We start from the raw sequence: 21,026 nt of genomic DNA on the forward strand, positions 1-21,026 counted from the left end.
GCCAAACATTCTTTTGTTTCAGCTTCTCCAAGGTGAGGATTGGCTGCTTGTCTCTGTTTTATATCACTGTAAACTTCATAGTTTTGGGTCCTGGATCATTGTTCAGACAAAACAAGACGTCACCTTGACAGTTGATAATGATTGATAACGACATTTTAGTTGCAGCACTAGACAAAAGGGTGTGTCTGACCCTCGCAACCTCTGACAATCACTCAGACGAAACAGGCCGGGACGATATCTACCCAAAGGAAACACAACAAAGAAAACAAACAACGAAAATCTACAAAGAGAATTCCCGAGATGCATCAGACACTCGAGAGATTCCAGAAATAGAGGGACCCAACCCATCCAGAATGGAGAGGAAGAGGATGAAGGGGAAAAGGGGATTAGAAGGTAGGCTGTCCTTCGTCCCCTGCCCTCCAGCAGGGCACATGGCCAGGTCAGGGGGAAACCGGGGTTATTTTGGAGCAGAGCAGAGAGGAGCTAAGCAGGCCCTCACAGGAGGATTTATCCTGGAAGAGGCTCTTGTAGTCCCTACTGTCCTCTGGCAGAAGGCCGGTGGAGGGGAGGGGCACTATGGAAAATCTGTGAAGACCTTAACCCCTAAGACGCCAGACAATAACTGGAAATGCCTGTAAAAGTCTGTGTTTGTTTTATTGGTGTGAGACCTGATGAAGTTTCACACTGTGGTACAATAAAAATACAACAGGGCCGCAACTAACGATTCCTTTGAATATCAATTCATTTGCCATCTATTGTCTCAATTACTTGATTATTTTATTGAACATTTAGAACAAGAAAAGTAAAAAAAATGCCAGACACAATGCCTCAATATTCATGATGACGTCTTTTAAAAACTCCAAAACCAAAAGATATTGTAGGCTAGCTTACAATAATATTATAAAGAACCAAAGCACCAAAGTCACACATTGGAAAAGCTGGAACCAGTGGGACCGTGGAAAAATTATTAATCAATCATCAAAATATTTGTGGAGGAACTGTCTGACGATCGGCCGAATTAACTCTAAATACACAAATTAAATGTAAACTTCATACCCTGGGCTGCGGTAGAAACTGAAGATGTAACAAACGTCCTCTCTCTTGATTAAAAGTGTCAAATAGTCAAAGGAAACTGAAAATGTGTTTTGGTGAAAAGAGAAACAGATTTTTACATCCGAGCCCGAACCAAACCTGAACCAAGCTCAAAACCACACAAACACCGGATATTATACTGCGCTCTTCACCTTTGACCCTGAAATTCACAAGTGGCATCTGAACGCTCTGACCTCCACACCCGAGAAAATATGGCATCTGTCCACTGGTAGAGGGAAGCGGCTATCTAACCAGATAAATTCTCAGTGTAGGCCTCTCTTAGGTCAAAGGAAGTGAACCCTACGGCTCTCGATGGCGTTCTCCGCTGCTGTGACCCAGCAGGCACGGGAGGAATTTAATTGGATATCAAAATCTGCTGACTCTTTTACGATCAATATTTTCTGTACATTAAACTGATTCATAACCTCAAAATCCTGTCACCAAATTGCCAGCAGAAAACTATCCGACGACTCGCTGACAGTGATAAAGTATTACGAGTTTTTGGAACCACGTGCAGCAACTTTGGACAAACACTTTCCCAAGAGATGTTGCCATGGAAACAGGTACTGTGTACAGTACACTCGACGCCGTGAGCAGGTCTGTGAAAGACTCCTGTCCTTCAGCTGGAGGACCTCATCTCCCGCCTCTTCGTCTGAAAGCCTTCGCCACTGCTGAAGAGCTCTTGTGCAAGGCACTGGATTCTCATCACCCTCTAGGCTCCTGTTTCCATATTGACCTCTGACCTGCCACTGGAGTGGATCGCTCACTGAAACTAACAGATAATCAAACAAACTGTGGTTTATCACACGGTGAGAAAAGAGACAGTTTTCACCATCGATGTGTGTAGGATGAGTCCCACGCTGCTGCGTTCTCATCAACTCCCATTCTGATGCTTCACACACTGCTGGGACTCATAAAAACTAAATGAACAATAATACAAACCCGGACACACGCAGAGTTTTCTTCAGCATCGAGGTGTCAGAACTGTGATCAAAGAATAATAATAACACAACACTGGTTCCGCAGTACATTATGTGCATTATGACAGGTAGAGATTGTGTAACCATGTTAACATTGTTATAGTTACTCTATACTCTTTTTTTCCTGACGAGTATTTCATAAAGTTCTTGCTCTACAAAGTACTTTTTAAATTGAGTAACCATTTTTTATTCTTGCTTTATGGAGAGGGGACTATTGGGTCATTACTGGACGCTGATGACAATAATAAACACACATATGCTTTAATATTTATAGATGTCAGAAGAACCTTTAACAGAACAACATAAAAGGGACAGAAACAGAAACAGCAAACTCAAACTACATAGATGGAATTACAAAAGTGTGTTTATTAATGCTTGTTGTGTTATTTTCCGGATACTGGGCTGCCCTCCTCCACCACAACGTCATAACGGTCCATTCAAATGAGAGGCCGCTGTCTTAATGCTTGGCACGCGCCACCGATTGTTCCTCACTGTGTGCGGGTGCTTGGTCATTCCGCATCACCCCCCCCACACACACACACACACACCACACACAGACACGCGCACTCTCATCACTCAGTCCTCCACCTCGCGCACGCACGCACGCTCAGCGTCCGGGAGGAGCACGCTGGCCTCCTGCACTCTGCATTACACCAGAAACACGCTCGTGAATGATAATGGTAGTTGTCGCAGGACGGAGCGGCCTGCTGAAGCCACACAATGACCAACATATGAGGAGGAGCGGGGGGGTTTAACGAGCTGCAGGCACGAGCCCACTGCCCTCCAGCGCGCACACACACACACACACACACACACACACACACACACACACACACTCTAACAGCCCGTGCGAGAGGAGAGCAGTGACAACAACACAAATCCAACTTACTGGCGCGCTCCAGTCGCCAACTAACCAAAGTGCGCCGCCGGAAGCACCTGCACCTTTTATTTCCCCGCGTTTGAGTTCGCATCGATAATTGATCAGTGCGCCTGTCAATAAGAGCGTCCAGCAGCCCCGGTGTGTGATGGGAGCGCAGAGAGAGGAAGAAGAGGAGGAAGAGGAGGAGGAGGAGGAGGAGAGCTCCGCGGGCTGCAGCCTCAGACAGACACCGGGCGTGCATGGACGCGAGGAGGAGAGAAACACTCCGGGATACGGATCGATAATGAAAATCACGCAGAAAAAACGCCTCCTTACCTTTTACTTCTGCGGGATTACAAACATGGAAAGTCGGTCGCCGCGCGCGTCTCCGCACTCTTGTTGTCTTGTTTTCGTTGTTTGGTTCAGTTGTTTATTCATTCGGCTCCGCTCGGTCTCACTGTTTATTTTAAATGGACAATATAAGCGGCTGCAGGAAGGGAGGGAGGGGAGTGAGAGCACACACAACAGGACCCTCAAGACTCTCTGTGGCAACCGGGGAGGGGGGCGGGGCCACGGCTGCTTACATCACAACGAGGGAGAAAGAGAGAGAGAGAGAGAGAGGGAGGGAGGGAGGGAGAGGGGGAGAGGGGGGGAGAGAGACTGTACTACACACCCAGCTGCCTGTTTATTTGGATCACCTACTTAAACTAATGCAGGCATGTAAATGTTGGTTATGTGAGATGTTTCTGCTGTTTATTTATTTATTTATTTATTTATTTATTTATATCACATTTACAGAAACACTTTACTGGATATAATCTGCAACACAAACTCCAGCCTAAAGTATAACGCCTCTAAAAGCTGAACATTATAACCTTCAGGGAGGCTCTCAGTTTAAATAATACTCAATTATTTGGGCTGATCAGCAGAGGAAAACCAAACGTTTGTTCAAACATGTAATGACTCTGTGGATGTTGGTGTAAGAAGATACTGATATGACCTCCTTGATGCAGCTATTAATGTGAAACCAATTCATTAACCAGGTTGTCAGACATGATGACGTAAAGTGAAACAAGTCCTGAGAACAAACTACGGGGCAGTTTCCTGTTTGTGACAGATGCTGCCGCTGCCTGAAGAAAAACTGGGTGGAAAAATGAATCATTTGCAAAAGATAATAAACCTTGAAGGATGTGCACAGACATTTAAACATGTAGCTGTGATTTGAGATGGAAATACTTCTCTCAGAGCTTCTTAAATATACATATGGTATATTAAAAAGCACACTCGGGGCCGGAGATGCTGTTTTAATATATTTCTTGGACAAACACACAGTCGTATCTGACCCTTAAAGAACGGAGAAGATGTTTCATTTCTTTTGCACACTGACCTTTACACTGCGTCGCTCAGATACAAATGTTTAAATACACACTCATGAAGCTGCTGCTGCTGGCGTGTGTGTGTGTGTGTGTGTGTGTGTGTGTGTGTGTGTGTGTGTGTGTGTGTGTACACTACAGAAAGCAGCATGTGCCCTCTCATACTTTTACATGACAAACCTGCCACCTATAGGCAGAGGGTGGAACTGCGGGGTAATTAGCCATGCATACCCATGCATGGGACAAAGTGCTGAGGGAATTACGGCGCAGTGTGTGCGCTGATAAGGATGCTTATCACTTCCTGTACCACAGAAAATACTGAATAGGCTGCTTGACCCAAGAGGAGATTGAACACAGTCTAAGGTAATCTGAATTACAACTGGTTCAACTTTTAGTGGAAAGTTCACATTCAACAAGCCAAGTTTTGGTTTTAATAAAAATGTATCCTGTCCATACAGCCATTAGTTTGTTTATGTGGATTTCTTTCAGCTCATATTCTCCCAAAGTCTATATTAGTACCAGGTTTATTAGAATTACAGCAAACCTTCTCTAAATGTGGTGGCAGTGTCATTTAGGGCTGCAACTAACAATTATTTTCATTACTGATTAATCTGTCGACCGTTTCTTGATTAATCGATTTGTTCTTTGATCCATAAAATGTCAGAAAAGGATGAAAAATAATGATTACTGTTCCCTGATGTCCAAGGTGACACCCTCAAATGTCTTTTCTTGTCCACAACCCAAAGATATTCTGTTAACTGTCATACAAGACTAAAGAGACCAGAAAATATTCACAATTGAGAAGCTGAAATTTACAATTTACTACAAAATGACTGAAAATGAGCAGCACTGGTTTCAATGTTGGGTTTTAGCACTTGTTCTTTCTTTGTAATGCTGTAGTGTAATTTTATATGTTCCAATAATAAACTTTAAACACCAAATGCAGCTCAAAGTGACCTTTGGGCTTTTTCAATCTACCAACATTAGTACCAGTTTCAGTGGACAGTAGTCTTATGTATTGTGCATGTCATATAGTCCAGGTTTCAGGGGGCTTTCCATCTCTCTATATCATTACCTTTGTGTTGGTCTCAGTTTTCCTCTTATCTAAATGCAGTTTCAGGGGAAGATTTGACTCAGTTTTGTTTCCTGTGGTGAGCTGTAGTCTCACCTGTGCATCCTCAGAGGGCAGCATGAAATCAGGGCAACAGTGCTGTGACATGGTGCTTTCACTCTCTTTCATATACTATATGTGCTGTGCACTTACAGACCATCCAGGGGATTTTTCTTTGCAGGCCTGTTTCCATGGCATTTCTACTTTATTGGACAGTATACACTGGAGAGATTCAGGGCAGATGGTGAGAGGATAAGACGTGATAAAGGTCATGCCCCTGGTGCAAACCCACCTGAGGGCTTCAAGCCAGGAGGAAAAAACAACAACTTTAAATGTAATTTTTGAATCAGCTTTACACCAGATGTATTTAGTATTTATAGAGTGTATCTATGTAATCACACACTGTATCGTCATGGTCAAAAGAATTGCTGCTGAGAGGCTGGGAAACCGTGAACACAATCTACCTAACAAGACTATTATGCAGGTTTAATACCTAGGGGTCGAATTTTTGCTGATGTACAAAGTGCAGGACTTTGTCACTATGGGGACTTTGGGGTTTGCAATCTGAGTTTAGGGTTAGGTTTAGACAACAAAAGCTCTTGGGTAAAGATTGTAGTTTCAGTTAAATGTTAATAAACATGCGTCTGAAATCACTGTAGACTTTTTTGTATCAAACCTGACCAAGATGGTTCCCTAACCTTAACAAAGAGCTGCCAGGGCTTAAACATTGCTGTAGTTACGAGCAGACACTGTACTGATGGGATACTTTGGCAAAAAACAAATATAATACATGTCAGTGAACAGGTTACTGAAGTGTTCTGTAACAATACTTTTACGTTAATTAACATTTCCTCGTTATGTTGATAGAAAACGTAATCTGGTCAACATTTCTCCATCTGAACTTATTTGCTGTCTCAAATTATTTGAATATAAACATAATTTCTAGAAGACAGGGTTGAGTTTTTTTATATTTACCTACATGTAGGGTTTCTGCAGGTTCAATTTTAAGACTTTTAAAAGACCTTTTTAAGATCATTAGGAATGCAATTTAAGACCTATTTCACATCCATACTGGCAAAAAAAAAAGTATGAAGGATACGAAGGAAAAAGACACATTGTTATGTTATCTTCATTAATCCAACACATTTTTTAAAATCAATTCAAAATTATATTTAAGACATTTTTAGGCCTAAAAGATTAGTGGATTTCAGATTTTTAAAGACTGTTTTAAGACCCCATAGACATCCTGTACATGGTCCCATGCACTTCCTCTTCCCTGCCATTCTTTGCCTGTTTTATCTCTCTTTATGTGTTTAAGGCATATTGAACCTCTCTGTGTATGAAACATACAAATGAAATAAAATAAGTGTAGAAGGTTTGATTTGACTTGGTGTGGCTTGTACATGGTTTCACTTCTTCTTATTATTTGTCTTCTTCAATTTACTAATTGGACCTTTGATCAACACACACGCGCAATGATCTTTGTAATATTAATGCAATAGTAATTTAAAATTCTTGTTTGCACATGAATAATGAGCCCCCATTGATCCAAATGCATCACGTGATCCGTATGAGATGGAGTGCACTGTAGTCTACAGACTCGTACATACTCCAGTGTCAACACCGTTGGTTCTTAGTAGGCAAATTTACTCACATGCAAAGTAGTGAAGCCGGACTAACATTAAAATGAATGTAATAATGCTGCACAGAGGAGCTTTAAAGCCACAGGAAACTCAAAATGGTGAATTTATAAATAATGGATGTTAGTTGTGTCGGTGGCTTTGTCACCAGCTCTTAGAAATATCTGTTAGTTACTTGTCTGCTGTTCTTTGACTTACATTTATATTTATATATTATTGTGTACCCACAAGGTATTTCAAGGTATGCTCCACTGTTTAATGTTTTGATACCTTCAGTGTTACGCTTTATGGCAGACATGTTACATTAAACAGCTGGTTTGTATCACTAACCTCTGAAGAATGCTGATATTGGACGATTCTAGAAACTCCTGTTCAATGACAACAATGTTTTTTTTTATCATCCTCACTTGTTGATGATTGTGGTTATGGGAAAAAGGACTTAGGCAACTAAAACACTTGGTTAAAGGACCAGTGTGTAGGTATTGGTGGCATCTAGCGGTATAGCTGCAGATTGTAACTCCGTCGCTTCAAGCTCCCTTTCCAAGAGCGAAGGGGAAGCTATGGTGGCTGTGAAATGCACAAAAACTGCCATATCTAGAGCCAGTGCTTGTCCTTTCTAGGCTACTGTATCACCATGGAAGTTGATCCTCGGCGTCTGTAGAAAGGTTCATTCTAAGGTAACAAAAACATAACGGTTGATTATACACCAATGATAATATGGATGTATGAATGGTATACCCCATTTCTGCCAATAAAGCCCCCTACATGTTACACACTGGGCCTCTAAGGGTTGGATTCGGTTAGGAAGGGATCATGGTTACAGTTAAAAGAAAAGCCAATATCACCACAACGACTTCCACTACTTCCTGCATCGGGTGCAAACAAACACTCCATCTGGTTAGAAACATCTGGCGCAGGCATGCAGTCTAAGACTGTGGGTTTACCGGTGTCCACGGTTCAGGTGTTGCTATAGCAACTATCAGCCACATGGATTTGTTTAGCGCGTGGGGCCTTGAGGTTGTTCGCATTATTTCCCCTTCTTCTTCTTCTTCTTCTTCTTAAGTAACGCCCCCGCCATCCTGGCATCTGTGTGACAAACTTTGATGTTTTAATGAAGTTTAGATACTTTGCACAGTAGGTAAAGTTTACCAGGCCTAAGAGTCACACTGAATTATCGTTTCCTTCTACTTGATTATTACTTGAATCGCTGAAAATAATCGCAGATGAGCCCTGGGACCAGGCTAGAGTTTACTTTGTGTTAATATATGGAAGAGAAACCGCGATCCTAGATCACCTTCCTTGGCGCTTTATTTTTTATCCTACAAACTGTGGACAAAAGGTTTGTCAAGCCTTTTTCGGCCCCAGTGCCAAGCCTTTTATCTCAAAATGTATGAATTTTTTTTCTGCTGTCTTCTCAACAGTCTTTTAGTAATTATAATAGACCAACCCCCAACCTATCTCCCCTCTGCACGCACACACACACGCACACACACACCCCTCCTCCCAAAAATAATGAAATGTCTTTCCTCTGGAGGTAGCTGAAATAATGGGCAGAGAGAGGGAGAAGGGGAGACCATAAACGATAATGAACCACCTCATTCTTCTTTTTTAATTCCTTCTCTGATTCCCCCACAACCTCCCCCCTGTCACCTCCCCCCAGCCCCCTCTCCTCCCATTCCACCTCCTCCCCCTCGCATCCCACTGTCACCTACAAATTTTCTCATTTTTATTTTCACCCCGGCCGAGCACATCCACCTACTCCCATCCTCATTTTCACTCCCCCTCCTCCTCCTCCTCTCCATCTTCCTCCTTCCCTCAGCCAGACAGAGCCACCGCCCTGCCATCTCTCTATCCTCCTCCCCCTCTTGTCTTCTCTCCTCTCACTTCTCACCCATTTCTACATTGTCTGCAGCAGCCCCCCCTACACCCCCCCTGCCAGGAAGCATCCTGGGTAATTTCCTCCTCTTATTGAATTGGGACGGGGGGCGGATGGAGGAAAAGATAAAGGGATGGGCAGATGAACGGAGGCTTGGGATGAGTGCTAATGGAGCCGGTGGTGGATTCACACATCACAAATATGCACTACATGCTCCTCTCTTCTTCTTCTGTCTACCTTTGATTCATTCTCCCTCTCTCTCTCTCTCCCTCTCTGGAAAGCACAGATGATCCTCTCTCCTCTTCTCTCCCATTTTCCCCTCATCCTCTGTCATTCTCTTCCTCATAAAAACAACCCAGACAAAAGACAGCAACCTTTTTTTCAAGGAATGCAATGCTATTCACCTATCCTGCACTCAGTCTGCTTCCCCTAACACACACACACACACACACACACACACACACAGACTGAACCTAATGCTCCCTCATGTCCTATGTTATTTCTATAGGTGAGTGAGTCATTGCTCCTCTATTCCTGTCTGTACTTTTGCTCCTCTGGGCCGAACACTATAATCTTTCTGCAGCACAGTCTCATCCTGACACACACACACACACACACACACACACACACACACACACACACACACACACACACACACACACACACACACACACACACACACACACACACACACACACACACACACACACACACACAATCTAAGCTGTCTGCTAAAACTTTACCCTCAACTCTTCCAGCCACATGATTGAAAAGAGTCTGGTCTGACAAATGTGTATAAGAGTGTTTTGGTGAAGGTGGATGAGGTGGGAAGGTGAACAAACAGAACAAATCAAAAGTTGACTTCCAAAAGAAATCAGCAGCGACAGAATTCTCTTTAGAGAGCTTTTCAGTAGAGCTAGACTAATGTCTCACACAGCACAGAAATGTTATGTTTATGTTTGAGGTCATTTAGAAACACACTATTTGTCCAACAGAGAGCAAGTTCATCCTTTAACTGATTAGCAAATATATTGTTCACAATTCTTTAAAGAAAAGTTAAAAATGACTATTGGATGACATTTATTGGCCATTTTCTTTCAATTCTGGTGACTCTTTACTTTAACTCATCCTATTTATCATTTATAATTAGTATATAAACATCTAATACAGGGGTCCCCAAATTTTAATGCGAAGGACGCCCACAATAGATTCACATTAGACCAACGGCCCCTAATTTGTCAGTATTTTTCTCAGTATTTGTTTTTATTTTTAGGTTTGAAGACAACAAAGTCTTCAGACAATAACTGATCAAACTAGGATCACTATAAATTACAATTAATCACTTCCAACTTCCAAAAAATGTGATTAAATTTCAAATATAATATTCCTCCTTTAGCTTGGGACCCCCTATAACTCACTCAAGGAGCACCGTTGGTCCCCAGACCCAAGTTTGAAAACCACTAACCTGATAAATGGAATATAACAAAGTATAATGAACCCAGATGTAAGGACATTTTTAAGTGTTTATTAATGTACAGTACACAACAATTATCCAATTATGTATTTCCCCCCAAAAAAACATACTGAAAATGTAAAACTGTATTTTATTATATTGTAACAGATTTTGTGTGTGTACACCAGCCTCAACCTATGGGTGCCCACTTGAGGAGTTAGCTGTTGACAAGTACATTAATAAACATTTATATCTCCTTACAACTGTATTATAGTGTGTTAAACAGCATTTATTACGTGTTTAAACACCACGTAATGCTAAAATAGGTTTTGTTATGCAACTAAAACGCTCTTAAATAAATATACTTAAGATATTAGAGTCAGAATTTTATATTTTGTCAGGTCAAGATGTGAAATTGGGCAGAAAATCAATTTTAATTGCAGTGAATCTCTGCTCAGTTAGCGTGGCACTTTATTCTGATTGACAGCCATGATATTCATGCACAGACCTTTTAATCTTCAACAAAGTCAGTTTTACATTAACAGCAGTTACAGTAGTTGTATTGGTTTGATTATAAATATAAAATATTTAAACTATTTACAACTTTAAATTAGTTTCTACATTAGTTCCTACAAACTACGCACAGACACAGAGAATGAAGTATAATAAAAATTCAATACCAGTCATGCTGTTTACTGTTGATACTAGGACATTTAAAGCTTTTTAAAGTTATAGTTTCTATAGCGTTAACTATAGTACCGTTTTTATTTCATGTTTGCTTTATTTTTGTCTTTCCAAGTCCATGTCTATGTATTTATTTTGCAGTTCTACTCAAAGCGATTTTAAAGGAGATGCCTGGTCCATCGTGCCACGATAGGTCGGGGATAGGCTGAAAAATAAAAAAAATTAAAACTTCTTTGCACATTTTTATTCACTTGTCTTAAAGCTCTAATGCTGTTTAGGAGTTTAACCATGACTGACATGAATCCTCTCTGGCATAATAACAACCTCATAATTTGACCCTCAGTGAAAGACTGGCACACGGCATCGGCGAATCAAAGCGTATTGATCAAGATCCTCAGCTGACCCTTAACCGCTGTAGGCTGCAAACAGCACAGGCATATTTTATTTATCATTCAAAGGCTGTTTCTGATGCAGATCAATACAGTAACACTGACAGATGTAGAGCTCTTCTGTTTGTGTTGCAACTTTTTCTTTTTCTTTACATCTTAGACACTTTGACACACTCTGATCCTCAAGTGACTTTCAGAGCACAGTTCCTTTATCATTAAACTGCAAACAACGATTAGCAAGAGGTCGAGAGAAGTACGGCGGAGAACTAAAAAAAGAAAAGGGGGGGAGGTTGAAAAAAATTGTAATTGCTTTTGAAAATAAACAATAACATGAACAACAAGAAAAACAATATGTCATTTTGTACTTTGGATTCTACCACAAAGGTGATAATGAGAATCGTGTCAATATGTCAGTGTGAACTAATTAGAATGGCTTTGACATGGTGTCCCCAAATAGACAGGTACAACTGTTAGAGAATAACAGGAGCCACAGAGGTTGTTTTGTGTGTGTGTGTGTGTGTGTGTGTGTGTGTGTGTGTGTGTGTGTGTGTTTGAGTGTAGGTGTGAGTGTGTGTGTGTGTGTGTGTGGTTGAGTGAAAACAAGTGTGGAGAGAGGTGAAAGTATTGAACTGCATGTGTGTTTTTAAGAGGCTGTGTGTGTGTGTGTGTGTGTGTATGTGTGTGTGTGTGTGTGTGTGTGTGTGTGTGTGTGTGTGTCTTGGACAGAAAGACAGACATGCAGACAGACAGGAAGATATATTGGCATTCCAGTGTAAATTGGCACTTCAGTGTCTCTTTCTCTCTCTCTCCTCAGCTAATTAACTTGACGCTCAGGGGCCTGGCTTAATTGGAACGAGCTCAACCCTCTGTTCCCCCACCCGTTATCTAGACACTCACACACACACACACACACACACACATTTACAGGGAATATGACTGACAGCGAGTGTGTGGTACTGATAGTCACAGTGGAATGGGGTGGAGTGGTGGTTGTGTTGTGGGAACAATATGGAATATACCAATCACTACCCCCAACCCACCCACGCACGCACACACACACACACACACACACACACACACACACACACACACACACACACACACACACACACACACACACACACACACACACACACACACACACACACACACACAGCTGAGCCGGCACAGCACTGGCCACAAGAGAAGAAGAAGCTGATGTTCCTCACCACCTCAGGACTCCTACAGCTGTTCTAACACACAATATTCCTCCAGATGCGACACTCAGAACTTGAGGCCCGTACCAGGTTGGGCTTGAGCGATAACAGAACAGATCAAATATCAATTCTGGTTTTTCCATTCTGGTTCTACTTCATTATCTCTTATCTATGACCACAATCATTCCTTAACTTATTAGGCACTTAACGTCATCATGACAACGTCCCCTAACCCAGAGGTTCTCACACTGTGGTGCGGGTCCCACTGGTGGAGCATAGAGCCACTGCAGGTGGGGCATAGATGACATGGGGAAAATATGGAGTAGAACAAAGTTGATTTATTTAGAGAAAATAAACAAGTGAGGGTTTGCTGGTGATATTGTGCTGTACTTTATTTGAATAAAGTTCATCTTGGATCATTTTTATTAGATTTGGTTCCCCTGTCATTGTTAATGAGTGCTAAAAAATAATAATATAAAAAAAAAACTTGGTTTGGAAGTTGTTGTTTTTTTACCCAATTTGCCCAAACTTTCTGACCAAGTCATTTTTGTTTCTAATCCCAACCAAACCTTAACCATAAAACAACATTTATTTTATTTTCAACAGTGGTTTCTAACAAGTCTGGAAGCCACAGACACAATATGTGGTCCTGCTGATAGAGGGCACAGACGAACAATGTATGTTGTTTTGTTTAATTTGGAGGACTTGATATGTTGATGTACCTTGATTTGATATTGTCTTCACTTACTAACACTTACTGTGGTCACTACTGTGACATAACATATTACTGTTAGTTAATGAACAAGTCGATAAACAGAAGATTAATCAACAAGTACGTAATTGTAAACAGAAATACAGAATATTCATATAGAGAATATATTTGAAGGCATGAACTTGGGCATTTTCCAGCATGGTATGGACTCTATGTTTAATTAATGAAAATGGTAAACTAATTACATACACTTAGAAGATTTTATCTGTTTGCCAAGTTACTGACTGCAAAACCAGTTCCTCTAATTCTGTATACATGAGAAACCTTTTTGATCCAGATAAATAAAAAATGTTTACTTGTTTAACGATTTTCTTGGACATTTGTTTGCATCTTTGGAAGCATAAATGAGTTTTCTGTTATATGTAAATTCTGTATAAAAAACAGCAATGTCTCATACTTAATAAGAAGAAATGGTTTTGGTCCACTAACCTCCACCAGCGTCAGACTGAAATACTCATATTTCTTCTCATTATAGTGTTTTAATTGCAAGACGGTGTGTGGGAGTTTTTCTTCCAACCAAGGCATTAGTGGGCCTCCTGGTTTCCTCCTACACGCCTGTCATAAACAATCGAGTGTACAAAAGAACCTGCTGGTTTAGAGCTGTTGCCAGTGTCAAGATTTACTCCATGATCCAGTCTCAAGGGAATACTTGTGCTCTCAGGGTGCATAAAAACACACACACACACACACAGCACGTATATTCTGTCTGATGGCCCGGACAAAAACAGAGGATGCGGCACTGCAGCCTTACACGGGAGCCCAGAGTCAGAAAGAGTGTTTAACATGCAGCTCTGTAACAGTGACCTCACGTACCTTGTTGTTGCTCATACACTGCAGCTTCATCTGTTTCATGTAGGTGGTGGTGAGAGGCATGTTGTAGTCTATCACCTCCAACACCAGAGAGCTCGGCCTGTCGTTCTCTGGAGAGTACGAGAGAGGAGACAGGAGAGAGGAGAGGAGAGGAGAGGAGAGGAGAGATTTTTAGGGTGGAAGTATCAAACCACATTTTAATTCCATTACTGTGAGCTTTCTTCTCCTACAGAGATCTGTGATGTCTTGAAGCTGTCCTCTTTGTTCCTGTGATGCCGTATTCACATTGCAGTAGAAAAACAGGGCTACTACCACAGCACACTGAGCATTTTTTAAACATTATAAACCGGTGAAGTCTTTTGGTTGATGCCACTAAGGACTGAAGGACTTGGGGACTGGAGCAGGACTGATATGGGTCAGCAGACTATGCCTCCCTAGCTTGCTGGAGGACACTGAAAGATGGCTGTATTTGTGCATCTATAAACTACTATTATTGTAATTACTTACTTTGAAGGTCTTTCATTCACTTATGAACTACCTTTGTATCATTAAGACATCACTGTTTCATTGTGATATTGTATTGCCATCGGTTCCTTCCCTCCCGCTGTGAGAAGATAACTACAACACAATCTTGTTGTACGAGGACTGTCACAAATCACGTTCGTAGAAAATTTGATTTTCAATGAGCACAGAGAAACTTTCCACTTTCAGTGAATGTGAAAACATCGTTCTGGTGTCAAACTCTGCACAGACATCATTCTGCTCAGTGAAGATCAAACAACCAACAAGAAGAAAAACTGATTTTATGAGTGGAGGAGAGTAGGAGAAAGACAGTCTACTATTTGCTGTTCTGTGTATTTCTATTACCAGGGGAAATAACTTGACCTGCAACCTACAATGTGAAGAGCAGTACTAAGGCTCAAACAGGATCTAACAAACCTAGTAGCTGAAGGTGAAGGAACAAAGACTGAACTCTATAACCTTTGTGAAGGATTTACTGCAGCACTGCATTACTTTAAGCTAATAAACTGAACGTTCTCAACCTGTTTTTCTGCAATAATATGACTACTAGTACTCATAGGAATACTATTTTAATCACTTAAAATCAATATGTATTAGCAGTGATACAAGCTTCGACTTGGTATTCCACTGTTTTATATGAGGTTGATTAAAACAGTAATCACCAACACTGATTGAAAGAAACTTAAATATAAGAATAAATGTGCTTAACAGCACCACAAACCACCACCTTCCTAATGACCATCCAGCTAAATCAAAAGCTGTGACAGCAAACAGTTAGAGCCGCTGTTATTTACTGCAGTGCTGCTGTGCTGTAAGATGGTAAAGATGTAAAACATCTTTAACATTTTTTTCAAAATTCCACTTTGGACTTTGTTTGTATAATTTTATCACTCCCTTTAACTGACAGCAGGCTGGTCTTCTCTCAAACCTGTTAATGCCGTCTGTTATTATGCCTTGTCAGAAAGCCAACACTAGAGGACCCTCTAGAGCTGGAGGGAGAGCCACACGGACAAAGAGAGGCAGTCACAGAGAGGCCTGAGGGGGCTTTAAATCCAAACCTAAAACTCATCTTTCAGTTAGTTGCTTGTTCTTTGATTTCTTCAGATTTGCATCTGTTACCACTATCCTTCCTTCTGAATGAATCCATCTCTTTCTCTCTCCCTAGTTTCTCATCCTTGTTGTTTTCTCTGTGCAGGACCATCAACCATCCTGGGATTTCCTCCAATCTCTCTCTTTCTTTTCTTTTTTTTCTGCTCTCTGTGTGAATGGTGAACTTTAGCTTTGCCTCCCGTGTGTAGATAAAAGTTCATTCTAAGGTAAGAGAAACACAATGATTCTTATTTTCAGGTGATTATAGACCACATGTTACACAGTGGACGTTTAAAACCCCTTTAGGTAAGTGTGTGAGTTATATAAATAAAGTTGACTTGACCTAACAGTGTGAGGAGATGGGGTACTTATTCAGCAGTTGAGTTATAAAATAAACTAAAGGGTAAGTCTCTTTTTCTGTTCAGATACGCTCACTAAAAAGCTTTTTTATTGCTTTTCAAGGCTCTTTTATAAAAAGGAAGAAAGAAAAAAAAACAGGAAATAAAAGCACATTACAAACAACATTATCTCTCCATCTCCACCCATATTTCTCTCCTCTGCCTCTCCTCACAGCCATTTATCTCCTGACCTCTTAAAGGACGAGAACGTCTGGAGCGTCTACAGAATGGACATGAATATGGGGCACAAGATCAATACGGCTTAGCAGAATAGACAGGACCGTCATCATTGATTGGTGATTGATAGTCTTGTACGGGGATGGGCGAAAGAGAGAGTGTGCGTATTCTCCAGAGAGGGACAGACTGTGATAACTGACCGATAATGTGACACAAAGCTGCCACGTGGTTCTCAACATGAGGCCCCCGACCCCTGCCCAGTCAGGACAGTGATGATCTTGTACGCTAGATGTTGTCTTAAAAAGCATAAAGCAAGAAATGAATGTGTCTAATATTTATGTCTGTCATAACAAACACAAGCACCCTATTAAGTGAGCTAGTCAGCCATGTAGTCACTAGTGTCATTAGTGTTGGGTGAGCAGGAAACCCAGTTTTAAATATGCTTACTTTAATTAAAGGTGTCTATTAATAATCTAATAATCTAATAGAAATGGTGTCATGTTTAAAAGAACACAGAGTGTTCACATCAAGTTTGATTTATTCATATAAAATTGTGATTTGTGATTTTGGGTTATTTGAGTAAAATTTGGCTCGACTAGTTTGACCTGAATTGACGAATTAGAAATTACCACAAACCACAGGTGTTTATGGGTAACCGTTCTCATCACTGAAAAGTAGAGCAGATTAAAATAAAGAGCCGTCATACACAGAGTCAAAATAAATGTATCTGCACTGCTTGTTAGTGTCAACACATAAATAATTTACACAGTAAATGATGTTTTTTCCGTAACAAGTTAATGAATGAGAGTCATCGTTACAGCGTCTGGTTCTTTGGCCCCTCTTTATTGTGAACATAAACCTGATATTCACTTGTTAATGTCATGTTTATGGGCTTAACCGACGAAGATCGTGACATGAAAATGAAGTTGTAGAAAAATTGACTATTGGCACTGACAGCGAGAGAAAGCTTTCTTCTGCATCACACAAGGTTTTACAGCCTAAGACCTACTCTGTCCTTAGACTATTGATTAGGACAAAGACAAACTCTCCAAACAGAAGAGTGACTCTTCCAGGACGGACAGACATGCAGTAGATTCTGTGTGATACTGCAGTAAACGGAGATCCACTCTGCATTAGTTTCAATTTTGTTACAAAAAGGAGGATCATTAACTTTTCTACATAAAAAAACCTACACCCACATATGCCCACACACACACACACACACACACACACACACACACACACACACACCCACTCACACACACACTGTGAGCCTGCCGCCTGTGTCAATTAAACATGGCCTCAGTCCACGCTGATTAATTGCATTTAATAATTCACAGCTGAACTTTAGTGGGAGTCACTTCAGCATAGCGATAAAGGGGGCTGAGGTCATGTGTGTGTGTTCATGTGTGTGTGTCGGGGAGAGGCCGAACCCCCACAGGGTAGGAAGGCAATTAGTTGCTCGCACTCTGAGTGGCATCCACAAAACACACACTGAGCTGAAGTATCACGGCTGTTGTCCTTAAGGTGTGTGCGCACATGTGTCTGTGTGTGTGTGTTTGCTCAGCTTATTTCATTTTCTAATGAAATATATTTTCAACTATTTCTACATTTTCAATTTTGTAATTTTCCCTTGTTGTTTTTTTTTTTAATCAGTGACACTATCCAGCTGGTTCAGGCAGACTAATGGTTTATTTTAATTCACATTAAAAACAGAAAAACAGAAAACGAAGCTTTTCTCTCTCTCTCTTTTTTTGATATCCCTACTCTGAGAGACAGGATTTTTTTTGTTTTTTGTTTGTTAAGTTCTTGTGTTTTTCATTGTAAACATGCTTTCAAATGAGAGAGGTATCCTGCACTCTCTGCCCCGAGCCTGGTCCCGATGGGGGGCCAGCTGGGCACCTGGCCTGCTGCTGTGTAACCAATCGGCTGCTTAGTGCCGGCCTCACAGAACAAGCCCATTGGCTATTTGTTTTATGTCTTTGTGTGTATGGGGGGGGGGTTCCTGCCCTGTCAGGGTCTCTGTATGTTTTGTTTTTGTTGTATTATAAGTCAGAAAATCCATGACATCAACAGCTTTTGTCTGGATTGGGTCGCGAGTAAATGAAAAACAGGAAAATATTTAAATTTCTCCAAAAGTTTAAAACAACCCAGATTTTTCTACGAGATCGAAAAGGCAAAGTGACGTAAGGAGACCTCGTCTTCTCCATCTCCTTTTGTCTTCCTCTGTGTAAACTCAAATGTCTTTTTCTTTATTTTACTTTCTCTCTCTTTACCCTATATATCAGATTTCTCCCCCCTGCCCTCCCCAACAGTACTGCTTATTCCTCCCTCTCTCCCTCTCTCCCCCTCGACTATGTGGAAAATGAGCTCGTTTCCTGGGCCATTTTCTTTGTTAAAAGCCATTAATTAGGCTAATTGAGGAGAGAGACAGGACACTCCAATGACTCCTCTGTTTAATGAGGGACGAGGAGAAGACCCGGGGGGGGGGGGTGCGAGGGGGGGAGGGAGGGATGGACGGAGGGTATAGGGATGGGTAGAGGAGGCGACAAAGGGAGGATGGAGGAGGGGAGGGATACAGGGATGGGACAGGATGCTTGGAGCAGTGTTGGTGGGGGGGGGTAATGGGAGAGAGAAATAGAGGAAGAGCTGGAAGCGGGATGCGAGGATGGTGGGTGGGACGCTCAGAGGGGAGGATAAAGGAGGAAAAGGAGATGGACAAGCTGGAGGGGGGATGGAAGGATGGGCATCAGTGGGAGGAATGGGGGGAGGGATGAGAGAGGGATGGGAGTGTGGACGAGGGAGAAAGATGGGGAGGGGGGCCTTCAGGGTGCCAGTAGTTGCAGAACATATATATAATGGGGGTGGCAGGGTTGGCAGAGGAGATGATGGGGGAGAATGTAAAATGGGTGTCGTCTTTTGGCTGCAAGCTAATCAAAAAAGAGGGTAAAAAAACGTCCAAACTGCGACACTCATATGTTCTGTCTCATGGCATCATCACGTCACACCGCTGCACATTTCATAGCCTATTCTTAAGAAAAATAATTATAAAGAGGGAAAAGAGAGAAGCAGAGCGACTGTCACTTAGAGAGAGCTCTCAAGGTCTGTCTTAAAACAATACTCAGAGGCCATTTGTACATTGGAGCAGCTGTCATTCCTCCTCTCCAAACTGGCTTTGAAGATATCCGTTCCTAACATGTTTGTCACCATCGCTCTGTCCAAAAATACATTGTAAAAGTTCAGCTAATATAATGTACGGCTTCAGCGGTGTCTCTTTGTGTTTCTCAGTGTTGCTGAGCTGAGCTGCAGCAGACAGAAACAAAAAGGGACTTTTGTATGAAGATGCTCAGGGATCAGATCACTAGAAGATAGTGGCCGTTTTAATTGTGCCCAGAATGAGGACTGTAGATTTGGTCACCAATCTCTTCAGTTGGCGTCCCGTTCGGACGGGATCACTCCAAAGGCCGGATGGACAGGAAAAACTGCAGCAAACAACAACTGTTTTAAATCTTAACAAAGTTAATATTTAACAATGTTACAGGAGTGTAATGCTAAATAAGTGCAGTACCATTATAAGTATTGTTTGGCTTCTTTAGGTTTTGGGATCATAAATGTAATATTTTTAAGCTACAGCTCTGAAGCAGCTCTGCCACTATTTACACATCCACACTCCCTCCTTTACATTTCCCTGTTTACATTTAATTGGCTTCTGAGTGATGTTGTGCCATTTCCTGTGAAATGGAGGAAAGACGCAAACACAGGGAAGCTAAACATCTAAAACCATTGCGACCATTAACTTTATTTTTAATTGTCTGCTTCTTCAGATCCTGCGGAGGCTTCACAGATGTTTGGTTAGCTCGTCCACAGGCTGCTCATCAAGATGAGTGACAGCCGCGCTGGCAGCGACTTGACCAAATGAACACGAGGAAGGCGGGGCGAACAAAACGCCTTTTATCTCAAGGAGGAACCGCATATTTCTGCTTTAGATACAGACACAGAATATGTTTATTCTACATTTATACATCTTTCTGCATTTCTCATTTAAAAGTACACCTTCACAGGAATACAAATCTGGTCAAAACAATCAATATTTAAAGTGTAAAACTGTAACAATTGAAATTGACCGTTTGTTTAAAGAAAGATTACGGCACCAATCCAAATTAATATCAATAATAATTCCTTCAAAACCTTCCATCATTAAGAGCAACTGGGGGAAAACCTTCCTCTGATTGGATTTTCATCTGCCAGATTTCATTTTTGACAAGAGCGGAGGGAGAAACGCAAAGGGAAGGATGAAAAAAGAAAAGCGAGCGGGACTCTAATTGAAAGACACTGTGGAAGAAGACACCGAATAAGAGAGAGTGATGACAAAGAGAAGGAGCAGAAGGCAGAGGAAGAGTGAGGGACAGGGAGGATTCCTTTGAACCTTCATGTTTTAATCGAGAGGCAGAGACAGAAAAACAACGGAGCAAGAGGGGGTTTTATATCTTTCATTGCCAGTGTCGGACTTAAATTTCATGTCAATAGAGTGTTGAATTTAATTAAACTGAAGTGAAATGAATAGAGAAGAAGAGAGAATAAGCAGTGAAGATACTGACTAAATTT

At 41.4% G+C, this 21,026-nt stretch overlaps 1 protein-coding gene across 3 annotated transcripts in view; it reads right to left on the reverse strand.

Annotated features, from left to right (window-relative positions):
• Nucleotides 1-21,026, reverse strand: part of LOC127376909 (nucleolar protein 4-like) — a 160,205-nt gene that overhangs the window by 98,311 nt on the left and 40,868 nt on the right. For 2 of the 3 annotated variants that reach the window (XM_051424300.1, XM_051424299.1), the window contains exon 4: nt 14,239-14,345. In XM_051424300.1, the coding sequence (XP_051280260.1) occupies nt 14,239-14,345 (107 nt within the window). Of the gene's footprint in view, nt 1-3,267; nt 3,448-14,238; nt 14,346-21,026 lie in introns of those variants that run through there. The other variant, XM_051424301.1, reaches the window with a different exon arrangement.

Source organism: Dicentrarchus labrax, unplaced genomic scaffold (assembly GCF_905237075.1).
Source record: "Dicentrarchus labrax unplaced genomic scaffold, dlabrax2021, whole genome shotgun sequence".
In the NCBI taxonomy this organism is placed as follows: Eukaryota; Metazoa; Chordata; class Actinopteri; family Moronidae; genus Dicentrarchus; species Dicentrarchus labrax.